This window comes from Bos indicus, chromosome 21 (genome assembly GCF_029378745.1).
Source record: "Bos indicus isolate NIAB-ARS_2022 breed Sahiwal x Tharparkar chromosome 21, NIAB-ARS_B.indTharparkar_mat_pri_1.0, whole genome shotgun sequence".
NCBI lineage: Eukaryota > Metazoa > Chordata > Mammalia > Artiodactyla > Bovidae > Bos > Bos indicus.
The window spans coordinates 26,659,453-26,674,702 of NC_091780.1; the positions used below are offsets into that span (position 1 = coordinate 26,659,453).

At 45.9% G+C, this 15,250-nt stretch overlaps 1 protein-coding gene across 6 annotated transcripts in view; it reads left to right on the plus strand.

The window, feature by feature from the left end:
- ARNT2 (aryl hydrocarbon receptor nuclear translocator 2) overlaps positions 1-15,250 on the plus strand; it is a 193,128-nt gene that overhangs the window by 96,199 nt on the left and 81,679 nt on the right. For all 6 annotated transcript variants that reach the window (XM_070775243.1, XM_070775241.1, XM_070775242.1 and 3 more), the window contains exons 6-8: positions 5,283-5,385; positions 8,014-8,079; positions 8,602-8,687. In XM_070775243.1, coding sequence (XP_070631344.1) covers positions 5,283-5,385; positions 8,014-8,079; positions 8,602-8,687 — 255 coding nt within the window. The remainder of the gene's footprint in view (positions 1-5,282; positions 5,386-8,013; positions 8,080-8,601; positions 8,688-15,250) is intronic.

Here is a 15,250-nt window from a genome sequence, read left to right on the forward strand (position 1 = left end):
TTGGAAGACCACAGAGACCACGAGGGCTTGTGGGTGGATGAGGCTGACGTGGTGCGTCTGGGAGGAGCCAGGGTTATGTGAGAGGAGTGCTGACTTGGAAGGGCTCTGGATGCCCAGGAAGATGGCAGACCTGCCTCTGAGCCCATAACACATAGGATATGGGTGAACAGGTTTCTTCTGAGAAGTGATGCCACCGAGGAAGGAGAAGGTCAGGCTTTCTGAAAAGAGTTGAGGATGTCAACATTTGTTTATTTCAGAGTGGACATTCCAGAGGGCACCCTGGAGGAGATTAGGGAGGAGAGGACCAGGGGCCTGGGATGGCGGGAATGAGGACCGAGAGGAGAAGTGACCAGAGTGGCCGGGAGTTTAGGCACTGGCTGCAGGAAAGCAGGATGGGATTAATGGTGGGATCAGCCAGTGATGGCATTGACAAGGAGGGAGTCCTCCTGACCCAGTGGATGAGGTTGGGGGTGGGAGGAGATTCTGGAAGGTGTCAGCATTGGCCTGGTTGATGGTGCTTCTTAGAGACCCACTGGGGACCTGCCCTAGAAATCCAGACCCCTGGTTCGAGGCAGACCCGAGGTTTCTGTGGGTCAGGAAAGAAGTAAAAGCAGTGTGTGTGTGTGTGTGTGTGTGTGTGTGTGTGTGTGTGCTCAGTCATATCTGACTCTTTGTGATCTCATGGACAGTAGCCCACCAGGCTTCTCTGTCCATGGGATTCTCCAGGCAAAAATACTGGAGTGGGTTACCATTTCCTACTCCAGGGGATCTTTCCAAACCAGGGATCGAACCTGTGTCTCTTGTGTCTCCTGCCTTGGCAGCTGGGTTCTTTACCACTTGTGCCACCTGGGAAGAGCAGTATAAATAATAGCTATGTCTCCATATTCTGGGGAACCCTATCATAAGTAAACCCAGTTCCCAGGTGTCCATGGTATAGGGAGTGATTCTCAGTCCATCATGCTGGGACTCACTGCCCAGGGCCAGGGGATGGTCTCATACCTCCATATATCTTCCCTGCTATTAAATCTGTCAAAAATCCAGTTTCCATAAGCCCTTCAGGAACACACCTACTACAGAAATTAGGCATGCTTTCCATTCCTAAGGAGCCTGGAAAGGGGCTCATTGTGCCAGAGGAAATTGTAGAAGCGCACAGAGAAATAAACTCCGAAGGAGTCATCCCTCAGGGTCACAACAGCAGACCATGGAAGTGTGTTTTCTCATTTCCTCGTGTTCCAGGGCTCATATGCTTTGCAGCTGTGATTTATTTTCAGAGCACACTTTGGAATTTTACAGACTTTCAAGCTGGCCTTCTTCTCAGCTGAAGCCATTTGCCATTTGGTAGATGACAAGGCCAGTGACAATTTCCACTAAAACAGCTGTGAAAAGAAGACATCTGATAGACGGGTGTCAAAGCTGGGATGCAGACAGCGCTGAATCACTGACAGACACCAAGGGTCTCCACTGCATGGGAAGTGCCAGAGTCTCTCCCACCCCTGACCAGCAGACTGAGAGCTGGGCCCCTGATGGGCTTGAATTCTGGGGTACATGTCCTGCTTAAAGATGTGTGGCTCTGTAGTGGGCATGGTGTAATTGCTGGTGTTTAGAGAGCTGAGTGCCCCACACCCTACAGAGCCCTGGTCCACATGGGGTTTGAAGGCTGCAGGGTCCCAGCTGCTGAGCAGAAGGTAATGGGGAAAGAGAGCTGATCCTGCCATTCAAAGCCCCTGCTGCCTCTTCTCTGCTTGGGGCAGTGCGGGCCATTTTGGCTGGGGGGTGCCTTCTTCAAGGACCTTTTGATTTCAAGTGATAGAAACCCATTCAGGGACTTCCCTGGAGGTCTAATGGCTGGGAGTTTGACTTCCAGAGGAGCCTGGTAGGCTGCAGTCCATGGGGTCCCGAAGAGTCTGACACGACTGAGCGACTTTACTTTCACTTTTCACTTTCATGCATTGGAGAAGGAAATGGCAACCCACTCCAGTACTCTTGCCTGGAGAATCCCAGGGACCGGGGAGCCTGGTGGGCTGCCGTCTATGGGGTTGCACAGAGTCGGACACGACTGAAGAGACTTAGCAGCAGCAGCAGCAGCAGCAGAGGTAGGGGGTGGTGTGGGGTGGTATGGGTTCAATCCCTGGTTGGGGAGCTGGGATTCCACATGTTTCATGGCCAAAGGACCAAAAAACTTGGAGCAGAAGGGTTATCATGGTAGATTCAATGAAAGAAAAAAGTGTTAGTTGCTTGGTCGTGTATGACTCTTTGTGACCCCATGGACTGTAGCCCACCAGGCTCCTCTGTTCATGGGATTCTCTAGGCAAGAGTACTGGAGTGGATAGCCATTTCCTCCTCTAGGGGTTCTTCCTGACCCAGGGCTTGAACCCTTGTCTCCTGCAGTTCCTGCATTGGCAGGTGGATTCTTTACCACTGAACTGTCTTTGAAGCCCCCATACTAGCATGTTACTTGATGCCAATTGTGTTAAACAGTCCTTTCATGGATGGATAAAAATGACTCAGTCCAACTAGCATATATAGTCCTGCCTCAGAGCCCATGCAGGACCTGACACAGAAAGCAAAATCCACAGAGGCTCAAATCTCTTCTGTGAAATGGGGTACTATCTCTTACATAAAATCGTATAGCATTTGTACATATCCTTGGCTGTGCCTCACATCACATGGGGTCTTAGCTCCCCAATCAGAGATCAAACCTTTGTGCCATGCAGTGGAAGCTTAGAGTCTTACCCACTGGACCGCCAGAGAAGTCCCCCTCCTATACACTTTAATTCATTTCTTGATTACTTGTAACGGCTATATGTAATAACAGTGTAAATGTACGTGCGTGTGTACTGGGTCACTTCAGCCATGTCCAACTCCTTGGGAGGAAGTAAGAAAGAAAGGGAGGGAGGAAAGAAGGGAAGAAGGAAGAAACAGATATGAAGCTCTGCATGAAGAACCTAGAAAAGATTTCCCAGAAGCTGTGCTGTATGAGGTAGTCCTGAAGGATGAGTTCACCAGGACGACAGCTTGTGTGGAACAGGGAGAGAATTTCTGGCAGGAGGGACCACACCTGCAAATGTGAGAGGGCACAGGGCACTTGCAGAAACACCTGCCTGCTGAGGGCTCTGATGAGGCTATGGTCCACAGAGCTGCTCCCTGTACCGCGTGGAAGTCTAACCACATCTGGTTACTGAGCACCCAAAACGGGGCTAGTCGGAATTGAAATGTGCTGCTCTTGTAAAATGCACACCAGTTTCAAAGATATAGTATGAGAAAAAGCGACATAGCCTATTAATAATTTTTGCATGAATTACATGTTGAAGGATAATATTTGGGGTATATTTTTAGAAGTAATTTTACCTGTTTCTTTTAACTTTTTAAAAACTGCTTCTGCTAGAACATTTAAAATTACATAGGTGGCTCTTAGTATGTTTCTCTTGGACAGGATACTTGGAAGTGTAGGGGAAATGAGGTTGAGTGGCAGACAGGGACCAAAGACTCTCTAAGGTCCTGTGAGCTCCTGTAAGCAATGCAGTTTTAAAATTTTTTCTTTTGTATTGGAGTACAGTTGTTTACAATGCTGTATTAGTTTCAGATGTACAGCAACGTGATTTAGTTCCATATGTATCTGGGCTTCTCTGGTGGTTCAACAGTAAAGAATCACCTGTCAATGTAAGAGACATAGCAAATACAGGTTCTATTCCTGGGTCGGGAAGACCCTGTAGAGTAGGAAATGGCTACCCACTCCAGTATTCTTGCCTGGAAAATTCCATGGACAGAAGAGCCTGGCGGGCTACAGTCCATGGAGTTGCAGAGTCGGTTATGAGTGAGCAACCAAACAACAAATACATATATCTATTCTTTTTCAGATTCTTTTCTCATATACGTTATTACAGAGTATTGAGTAGAGCTCCCTGTGCTTTACAGTAGGGATACATGAAGAGGTCTGGATATACACACTACTACATGGAGCTTCTCTGATGGCTCAGATGGTAAAGAATTGCCTGCAATGCAAGAGACCCGGGTTCGATCCCTGGATTGGGAAGATCCTCTGGAGAAGGGAGTGACAGCTCACCCCAGTATTCTTGCCTGGAGAATCCCATGGACAGAGGAGCCTTGTGGGCTACAGTTCATGGGGTCTCAAAGAGTTGGACATGACTGAGTGGCTAATACACACACACACCATATAAAATAAATAATCAACAGGGACTTAGATCTAGCAATGCAGTTTTAAGCCAAGAGGTGCACAGTCAGATATGTATTGTCTAGACAGCCATCAGCCATGTGAAAGGTGGATCAAGGAGAAAGGATGCTGAGGGCTGGAAGTGAGTCTCCCTTGAGGAATAAATGATGAGCCAGGCAAGATGGCGAGGCTGAGTGTGCAGGAGGTGACGGAGAGGAAGGTGAAATGACATTTAGAATTCTGACTTCGATTGTTGTTGGCTGGAGATGCTTTAGCTGGTGTCTGGGTGGGGTTGATGCTGCCTTTGAGGTGTGCAGTCATCCACTGGTGGTTTAGATCTTGGTGCTTCAGGTGTAGATGTAGGTTCAATAGGGTAGAGGGGATCCTCAAAACCTTGGAGTGGCTAAAATCACACAGGACAGTGGTCTCCAAACTTTTTGGCAACAGGGACCAATTTCATGGAAGACAGTTTTTCCGCAGACCGGGGGTGGAAGGATGGTTTTGGGATGATTTAAATACATTACATTTCTTGTGCACTTTATTTCTGATCTGATGCTGCAGCTGATCTGACTGGAGGGACCAGTCCATGGCCCAGAGGTTGGGGACTCCTGACATAAGGGATAGATACATAGAACAAGCCATAGAACCATGGCTGAGGTTGGAGCCTCTGGGAGAGGGAGGAGCCTCTGGGGGAGGCGAGTGGAGAGTGCTTGTCAGAAGCTAAGGGGAGGGAGGATTTTCAAGAATCATTGTGCCTCAGCAAAAGCAGTCAGATAAGTCAAAGGGAAAGCATGTTTTGGATTTAGCAATAAGAATGTCGTTAGTGAGCTTGGTGAATGCCGTTTCCATGAAGCCGTGGAAGACAAAGCCGACCTGGGGGGACTTGTGATGGAATTGGACAAAGCAGAGACGGCCGGTGTGGACCACTCTTTGAGAAACAAAGCGTTAGGACTGTGTGGATTTCATTGCTTTAAGAATATTGGGAATTCCAAGAAACAGTTTGCATGGCCCCATGTGTTTTCACTTGGAGAACTCTCCCCTCACCTGCACCCCACAATCAAAGACAGAAGTTCATGCAAATGTCTTTTCTCTCTCTCTGTCTCTGTCTCAGGCCGGATCTTGGACCTGAAGACCGGGACAGTCAAGAAAGAAGGGCAGCAGTCATCCATGAGAATGTGCATGGGTTCCCGGAGGTCCTTCATCTGCAGGATGAGGTCTGTTTGGGGAAGCAGTTGGCTGGGGCTCTGGTGGGGCTACTCCCTTCCCCCCTGCTGCTGAGCATCCTGAGGGGCTCTCAGATCACACCTTCACCCTGGTGACGTCACCTCCTGACTACAGCCCTGTGTTACCTCCTTCTTGGTCTGTCTCACCTGTAAAGGGAGAAGAGGAGTCGGCAGTTGGACATAGAATTCTGGAATTCATGGGAGAGCTTGGGGCTGAAGATACAGAGTTGAGGGTTGACATCAGAGAGATTGGAGAAGACCCTGATCCTGGGAAAGACTGAGGGCAGGAGGAGAAGGGGGCAACAAAGGATGAGATAGTTGGATGGCATCACCGACCCCTTGGACGTGAGTTTGAGCAAACTCCGAGAGATGGTGAAGGACAGGGAAGCCTGGCGTGCTGCAGTCCATGGGGTTACAAAGAATCGGACACAACTGAGCAACCTAACAACTGCACAGACCGTCTTCCCTCTGTTCAGCCGGCAGGGACAAGCTGAGTGGCTCAGACTCACATGCATTAGTGTCCACCCAGGGACAAAATGCATCAGTTAATGCAGGCCAGCACAGGAAGGGCTTTCCTCAGTGCTTTGGCCAGTAAAGTAAATGCCCATCCTAGCTAGATGGACATTCAGTGTAGCACAGCAAGGTGAATTCTTCATTGTGCCATCTAAGAAGTTGCCTTGTGCATAATTTATTGGAAGCATCAAGTATTCCATTCCTAAGTAGCCTCCAATGCCCCTATTTATTTAATTAATTTATTTGTCTGTGCTGGGTCTTAGTTATAGCAGGATATTTGATCTTCATTGTAGCATGCGGAATCTTTAGTTGCAGCATGCAAACTATTAATTGAGGCATGTGGGATTTAGTTCCCTGACTAGGGATTGACCCCAGGCCCCCTGCATTGGGAGCACAGAGTCTTAGCCACTGGACCACCAGGGAAGTCTAATACCATTACTGTGCTGTGCTTAGTTCCTTAGTCGTCTCCAACTCTTTACGACCCCATGGACTAGAGCCTGAATTTTCCAGGCAGGAATACTGGAGTGGGTTGCCATTTCCTCCTCCATGAGATCTTCCCGACCCAGGGATCGAACCCAGGTCTCCTGTGTTGGCAGGCAGATTCTTTACCACTGTGCCACCTGGGAAGCCCTCCAATACCATTATCACTGACCTATCGACCAGAACCAGGTGGTCCCCTCCCTGCCCTGGTAACCTCTGGGTTGCTTTTCCCAGTGCCACACCCACACTACCTGGATTTACCTATGAAGCAAGAGTACTGCCATCTGCTGAGAGCCTGGCCTTCCCCTCCAAATAAAGCAGCTTAATTTCAGGAAGACACTGGGCACAGCCTGCCAGAGGGCAGAGGGCTGTGCCAGCATCCCTAGGCGGCTACCTCTTGGATGGATCCTGCTGTGAAAACATGCCCATTCTGGCAGCTGCCCCAGGCCTCAGAGTATAATTAGACTCTTGTTTTTGCTGCACTGAACACCAAGGCATTGAGGACATCATCTACTGTGAAGTTGGGAAATGGAAGTGCGAACTGAGAACACAGGTCAGAGGTTGGCCACAATGCAGGCTGTGGATGCTTGGAGCCTGGGATGCAGAGACAGTTATGGAGAAGGGAGGCAGAAAAGATGCTGCTTGAAAGGGCAAAGGGACACCTCACACCGCCTCCCTCTCAGAGAAGGACCCATAAAAAGATCTGATTCCAGACTCATTCTCCTCCTGTCTCCAGTTTGTCCATTGCCATCCGCAGGCTCACAGTGGTCTGCTCATTCCTAGTGCCAGAACACTGCAGGAGAGGAGGGACTTTCTACACTGTGAATCTGAAGCTTGAGAAAATGATTCTGTTTGTCAACTGGCAACATCTGTTTTGAGTTGATGCCTCTGCTCGGGCCTGAAGAGACGCTGTAGCTGTCATCACCACCCTTCCCTTGTTCCCTGAAAGCCCCCACATTACACTGAAATGATCTGCAGGGTGGAGCATGGCCAGGATCCTCCGAGTGTCTGTCCATAGGTCTCTGGCTTCTGGGCTGGACCGGAGACTGTCTACCTGTGCATTGAAGAATGGGTCCCCTCCGTTGCCTTCGGTGATGATAGGAATTCATAGACATGCAGCCCTGCTTCTGCACTTTGGAAAGAAATTAGCTATACGGCTCACCTGAGTAAGTGTGGTCACATTAGATAAGGTCCATATACTTGCCTTGAGAGTTGCTTGGATTGCCAGGAGGTCAAACCAGTGAGTCCTAACAGAAATCAACCCTGAATATTCGTTGGAAGGACTGATGCTAAAGCTGAAGCTTTAGTACTTTGGCCACCTGATGCAGAGAGACAACTCATTGGGAAAGACCCTGGTGCTGGGAAAGACTGAGGGCAGGAGGAGAAGGGGGCGGCAGAGGATGAGGTGGTTGGATGACATCACTGACTCAATGGACGTGAGTTTGATCAAACTTCAGGAGATAGTGAAGGACAAGGAGGCCTGGTGTGCTGCAGTCCAAAGGGGGTCGCAAAGAGTCAGACATGACTGAGTGATTGAACAACAGCAAATATACTTGCCTGCAGCACTGTGGGCTTTATATGCTTGGCTGGCTCTTCACTCGTTCTAATGTGTTTCTCACATCTTAGGTGTGGAAATGCTCCTTTGGACCATCTTCCTCTAAACAGACTAACCACCATGAGGAAGAGGTTCAGGTCAGTAGGCCTTTCAGTTTTTATCTTTATTTTTAAAAATATTTATTTATTCAGCTGTGCTGGATCTTAGATGTGGCACATGGGATCTTTAGTTGCAGCATGTGGGATCTAGTTTCCTGACCAAGGATCGAATCTGGGCCCCCTGAATTGGGAGCACAGAGTACTAGTCACTGGATCACCAGGAAAGTCCCAGTAGGCATGATGGATGTTGGGGGGCTATGTCAGTGGATAGCTTCAATGCACTAAGCTAAGGAATAGCTGAACTTAAAGACAGGCTTAGCCATAGAAAGCACCAAGAGACTCACACATCAGAGTTACTGTGGCTCAGCTGAGAAAGGTTTTGGGTGGATTTATTTTGGATATGCATACTATGAGGGAGGAGGGAAAGGGGGATGGTGGAAGTGAAGATTGAGAAACACAAGGTCAGCAGGTGAACCCAGAAGCTTAGGTACTAAAGGAGTCATGGGCATCCTTGCCTCACCCCCAGGTGCTGAAAGCCAGCTCATGATGTTCTTTCTCTAGGAATGGCCTTGGCCCTGTGAAGGAAGGAGAAGCCCAGTATGCTGTGGTCCACTGCACAGGCTACATCAAGGCTTGGCCGCCAGCAGGTAAGGAGAACCTGCATCTTCATTCCTAGGGTACTGAATGCTGGTTCATGTCGCCATGTATCCTGTTAGACATGCATTCTTATAGAAAGAGACTGGAAAATACTCTTATTTTCCTTTGCAGTTAGAATGTGATGGTCTTTGTAATGGAAAAAAGTCTTGCTACTTGAAACAAAGGTTTGTAAAAGAGCAGTCCTGCAAAGGTGATTGGCGCTTCACAAATCCTTTCTGTGATCTGTCACTGAGAGCACTCTGGAAAGTCAGAGAGACATTTGAAATGATAATTGTTTTCAAGTCACTAGAGAAATGCAAATCAAAACACAATGATGAAATACCTCTCACACTCACTAGTATGGTTAAAACAGACAATAATGCCTGTTGGTAAGGGTTTGGAGCAATTGGAACCCTCATCCTTTGCTGGTGGGGGTGTAAAATGAAGCAGCTGCTTTGGAAAACAGTCTGGAGGCTCCTCAAAATGTTGAGCCTGGAGTTGCCGTATGACTCAGCAGTTTCACTCCAAGGTATATACTCAAGAGAACTGAAAGCATATGTTCACAAAGAAAACTGTACCTGAATGTTCATAGCAGCATTATTCATGGTGGCCAAAATGTGGAATCAAATTACATGTGTACATTTATGGATAAATAAAAAGTGGTATACCCATATGATAGCTTCAATGCACTAAGCTAAGCTAATAATAATTCAGCAATAAAAAGCAGTGAAGGAGAAGGAAAGGGTGGGACACACTGAGAGAGTAGCATTGATATATACATTAATACAATACCATGTGTAAAATAGCTGCTAGTGGAAAGCTGCTATATAGCACAAAGAGCTCTCCATTCAATATTCTGTGATGACCTAGAAGGGTGTGATGGCGGGAGTGGGAGGGAGGCTCATGAGGGAGGGGTTATATGTATACTTATAGCTGATTCACATTGTTTACAGAAGAAACTTACATAACACTGTAAAGAATTATCCTGCAATTAAAATTGACTGGCAGATGCCAGGGCTGGAGAGGGGGAAAAAAAGCAATAAAGTACAGATTCATGTTATAATATGGGTGAACCTTGAAAACATCATGCTAAGTAAAAGAAAGTTAGACACAAAAGGCCACATTACAGTTCCATGTATGTGAAACATCCAGACTAGGCAAATCCATTGAAACAAAAAGTAGATTTGTGGTTTCCAGGTTCTGGGGGGAGAGGAAAATTGGGACTGATGGCTAATGGTTGGTGGTGGTGTTGTTGTTCAGTTGCTAAGTCGTGTCCTACTCTGTAACCCCATGAATTGCAGTATGCCAGGCCCCTCTGTCCTCCACTATCTCCCGGAGTTTGCTCAAATTCATGTCCATTGAGTCAGTGATGCCATCCAGTCATCTCATCCTCTGCTGCCCCCTTCTCTTTTTGCCTTCACTCTTTCCCAGCACAGGATCTTTTCCAGTGAGTAGGCTCTTCTCGTCAGGTGGCCAAAGAATTGGAGCTTCAGCTTCAGCATCAGTTCTTCCAATGAATATTCAGGGTTGTGTTTCCTTCTGAGGTGACAAAAATGTTCTAAATTTAGATAGTAGTAATAGCTGTGCAACTGTGCAAATCTACCAAAAACCACTGAATTGTATTCTTTAAGATGGCAAATTTTATAGTATATGAATATTTTATTTTACCTTAATTATATTCCTTCTCTGATGCTCTTCCTTCCTTTGTGGAGACCTGAGTTTCTGATCTGTATCATTTCCTTCTTCATGAAGACCTTGTTTTTAACATTCCTTACAGGACAACTCTGCTGGTGATAAATTCTCACCATTTTTGTTTTTCATAGAAAGTTATTATTTCTCCTTCACACTTGGAGGACAATTTCACTGGATGTAGAATTTTAGGTTGGTGGTTATTTTCTTTCCACACTTTAAGTATTCACTTCACTTTCTTGTTTGCATGGTTTCTGATGAGAAGTCTACATGATTCTTATCCTCATTTTTCTATATGTAGTGTGGGACTTTTTTTCTGGCTTCTTTCAAGATTTTTCTTTGTTTTTGGATTTTTGAAGTTTGAACATGATAGTATAATTTGTTTAGTTTTTGTGGGATTTTTTGGTTATTATCGTTGTTGTTTTTTAGTCCCTGTTGCTACTGCTAAGTCACTTCAGTCGTGTCCGACTCTGTGCGACCCCATAGACGGCAGCCCACCAGGCTCCCCCGTCCCTGGGATTCTCCAGGCAAGAACACTGGCGTGGGTTGCCATTTCTTTCTCCAATGCATGAAAGTGAAAAGTGAAAGTGAAGTCGCTCAGTCATGTCTGACTCTTAGCGACCCCATGGACTGCAGCCTACTAGGCTCCTGCATCCATGGGATTTTCCAGGCAAGAGTACTGGAGTGGGGTGCCATTGTGCCCAACTCTTTGTGACCCCATGGACTGTAGCCTGCTAGGCTCCCCTGTCCATGGGATTCTCTATGCAAGACTACTAGAGTGGGTTGACATTTCCTTCTCCACAGGATTGCTCCAACGTGGGGATTGAACCCGCGTCTCCTACTTGGAAGATGGATTTTTTACCACTGAGCCACCAGGGAAGCCCTATTGGTTGGTATTTTTTTCTGAGCTTCTTGGGTCTGTGGTTTGGGGTCTGTCATTAACTTTGGAAAATTCTTGGACATTATTTCTTCAAATATTTCTTTTGTTTCATTCTCTTCTCCTTTTGGTATTCCAATTACATGTACATCTTTTGAAACTGGACTACAGTTTGGGGGTATTCTGTTCTGATTTTGTCTTTGCATTTCAGTTTTGGAAATGTCAGTTGATATATCTGCAAGCTCACTGATTCTTTTCTTGACTATGTCCAGTCTACTGATGAGACGTCAAAGGCCTTGTTTTCTGTTACAGTGTTTTTTTTTTTTTTCCCTAGGATTTCCTTTTTATTCTTTCTTAGAGTTTCCATCTCTCTGTTTACATTACCCATATGTTCTTTATTTTATCTACTTCTTCCACTAGCTCTTTGAACATATTAATCATAGTTATTTTAAATTCCCAGCCTAGTCATTTCAAAATCCATGTCATATCTGAGTCTGGTTCTGATATTTAGTTGTCTCTTTGAGCTATGTTTGTTCCTGCCTTTTAGCATACCTTGTAAATCTTTGTTGAAATCCAAGTGCGATATATCAGGTAATAAGAACTGAGGTAAATAGGTCTTTACTGTGAGGTTTTATATTAATCTTGCTTGGGTGTTCTTTGGAAGGAATGATGCTAAAGCTGAAACTCCAGTACTTGGGCCACCTCATGCAAAGAGTTGACTCATTGGAAAAGACTCTGATGCTGGGAGGGATTGGGGGCAGGAGGAAAAGGGGACGACAGAGGATGAGATGGCTGGATGGCATCACTGACTCGATGGACGTGAGTTTGAGTGAACTCCGGGAGTTGGTGATAGACAGGGAGGCCTGGCGTGCTGCGATTCATGGGGTTGCAAAGAGTCGGACATGACTGAGCGACTGAACTGAACTGAACTGAACTGAAGTTGGCAATGTTTAATGTTTGAGATATAGATAGACAGATATCAATATATCAGTTTTATTTATAGTATATCTTATTTGTATATGTTTTTCTACTTAGACCATGCTCATGCCTATGCTCAGTTGCTCAGTACTGTCCTACTCTTTTTGGCCCTAAGGATGGTAGCCCACCAGGCTCCTCTGTCCATGGAGTTTTCCAGGCAAGAATACTAGAATGGGTTGCCATTCCCTTCTCCTGGAGATCTTCCCAGCCCAGTGATGGAATCTGCATCTCTTGTGTATCCTGTATTGGCAGGCAGATTCTTTACTACTGCACCACCTAGGAAGCCCATACTTAGATCATAATGCATAAAATCATCAAGGTGTTGCTTGCCTTAAGGTTGGGCTCAAGGACAGAAACTCAGAGGGCAGTGATTCATTTACAGTGTCCAGAGCCTGGACCTTAGCTTTGTAGATCCATAGTCTTGACCATACTTCAGAACTCATCAGATCTAGGGTTCTTAGAGAGAGTCCTCCAAAGCTGACGTGTTAATCAGGTACAACTCTCTAATGCCCCGGGGCTTCCTCGTCACTGGCATGAATGCCCATGGCTATTGTCCAGGAAATCTATGAGGTTTGAAAGTACTTGAGACAACACATTTGTGCTGGAAGGTTGTTTGATGAAAAGCAAAGAAGAGCAAAGGGCTGTGGGCAGCCTGGTGAAAGACTTCTAGCCGTGGCTCACTGGGACACGTGATGGCCTCATCCGTGCCATCTGCTGAGCAAGGCTCTTGGGCACTAGACAGAGGCCCAGCCCTTGGAGAATGCAAAGATGTATTGGTGGGGAACAAGCAGGTACACAGATGACTCCAAGAGAGTGTGGGCAGGCAGTCAGCGCTGTGGATGGAGGCGGGGTCTTTCACCTGCCCCAGGGTCAGGAGAGGCTCCCCAGATGAGACTCTGTAGAAAGCTACCCCAGTCCTGTCAAATTCAGCCCCTTGGGACCAGCAGATCATCTCCTTCTTGATGCTTTCCTCATTTGAATTCATCGTCCTTGTTATACCAGGCAAACTTCTCTTCCCATTTCTGGCCTCAAAGTGCTCTTTTTCTACCATTTTATTTGACTGCCACGCCTGCCTATCACAAGAAAGGAGGCTGAGGACCAAGGTGCAGGCAGGTGACTGCATCCAGAGAGTCTGCCAGGAGGATTCAGGGCAATTCCCTGGTGGTCCAGTGGTTAAGATTCCACTCTTCTAATGCAGGGGACATGGGTTTGATCCCTGGTTGGGGAGCTAAGATTCCACTTGTCATGTGGCCAAAAAGAAAAATTCTAAAAAAGTGATTCAGGGCCAGCTTTTCTGGAGTCCTGTGGAGTTCTATACACTAGAGAGCTGAAGGGTACAGGCTAACAGGGCGGAAGGAGTTGTGAGGCATCGAATCTCCAACAGCCACCCTTGAAACTTTGCCACATGAGAAACAGTTGAAGGAGCCAGGACTGTTTATCTTGGAGAAAGCAAGACATGATTTTTGTCTTCAAGTATTTGAGGGGGTGTCATATGAAGGAGGAATTTAACTTACTTAGGATAGTTCCAGAGGGCACAATTTGGACCAAAAGGCGGATTTTCACTGAATAGGAAGAAATGAGCAAAAGCTCTGAACAGGGTGTTACATATATTTACAAATATGAACACACACACATGCTAAGCATCTGGAAGGAATTCAGCCTCCTGTTCATCAGAACTGCAAGTTAAAATAATTTTATACCATCTTCTCTTATCTATCAAGTAGCAAAAAATTTATAAGACAAAATACACAGTATTGGGAAGGTTCAGAAAAATGGACACTTTTGTGTTCTGCTGTGCGTGTGTGCTCAGTCGATTCAGTCATGTCCGACTCTTTGCAACCCTATGGGCTGTAGCCCGCCAGGCTTCTCTGTCCATGGAATTTCCTAGGTAAGAATACTGGAGTGAGTTGCCATGCCCTCCCCAGGGTATCTTCCTGACCCAGGGATTGAACCTGTGTCTCATTAAGTCTCCTGCATGGCAGGCGGATTCTCTACCCACCTGGAAAGGTCAATGTTCTGCTGATGTGAATTTAAATCAGTACAAATCTTCTGTAGAATAACTTGAGAGTATATATTAAATGCCTTAAAATGTGCAACCAATGTATAGGAATTAATCAGAGATGTATGTACTGTATGGTTAAACATTGTTGTGAAAACCTTGAATTATTTTAAATTTCAAAGTCTATTGTAAATATCTAAATTTCAATGATAAAGAATTGGCTAAAACTAGCATGAAATGTCTATATGATAGGATACTGTGCTGTGTGCTATGCTTAGTTGCTTTAGTCGTGACTAACTCTTTGTGACTCCATCAACCGTAACCCGCCAGGCTCCTCTGTCCTGGGGATTCTCCAGGCAAGAATACTGGAGTGGGTTGCCATGCCTTCGTCCATCAGATCTTCTGAACCCAGGGATGGAACCCAGGTCTTCTGCATCTCAGGTGGATTCTTTACCGTCTGAGCCACCAGGGAAGCCATGATAGGATACTAGACAACCATTAAATAGGCGTGCTTTCAGAAGGTATTTGAGAATGGAGCATGAGACTTCCCTAGTGGTCTAGTGTCTAAGATTCTACTCCCAGTGCGGGGGGCCTGGGTTCAGTCTCTGGTCAGGGAACTAGATTCCACATGCTACAACTAAGAATTCATGTGCTGCAGTTAAAAGATTCTGTATGCCAAAATGATAAAGATCAAAGATCCCACATACCGTAGCCAAATAAACAAATAAATCTTAAAAAAAAGAGTGAAGCAAAGTGCTAAGAAGTATTAAAAAGAATGACAGGTTATGCAATCATGATCCCAATTTTATTTTTAGATTATAAGTGAATGGTGTATCTATGTGTTGAAAAATTGTACGTAGAATAGTAATCGTATCTCTGTGTGGTAGACTGTTGGTTACTTTTTTCTTTTGTCTTCAGTCTTGCATTTTCCAAATTTTTACATGACTTTCATCATCAGAAAAAAACGACATTTTTAGGCAATCAAGCAGAATTTTCTAAATAGCATTTCATACCACTGGATTGAGTGGTTT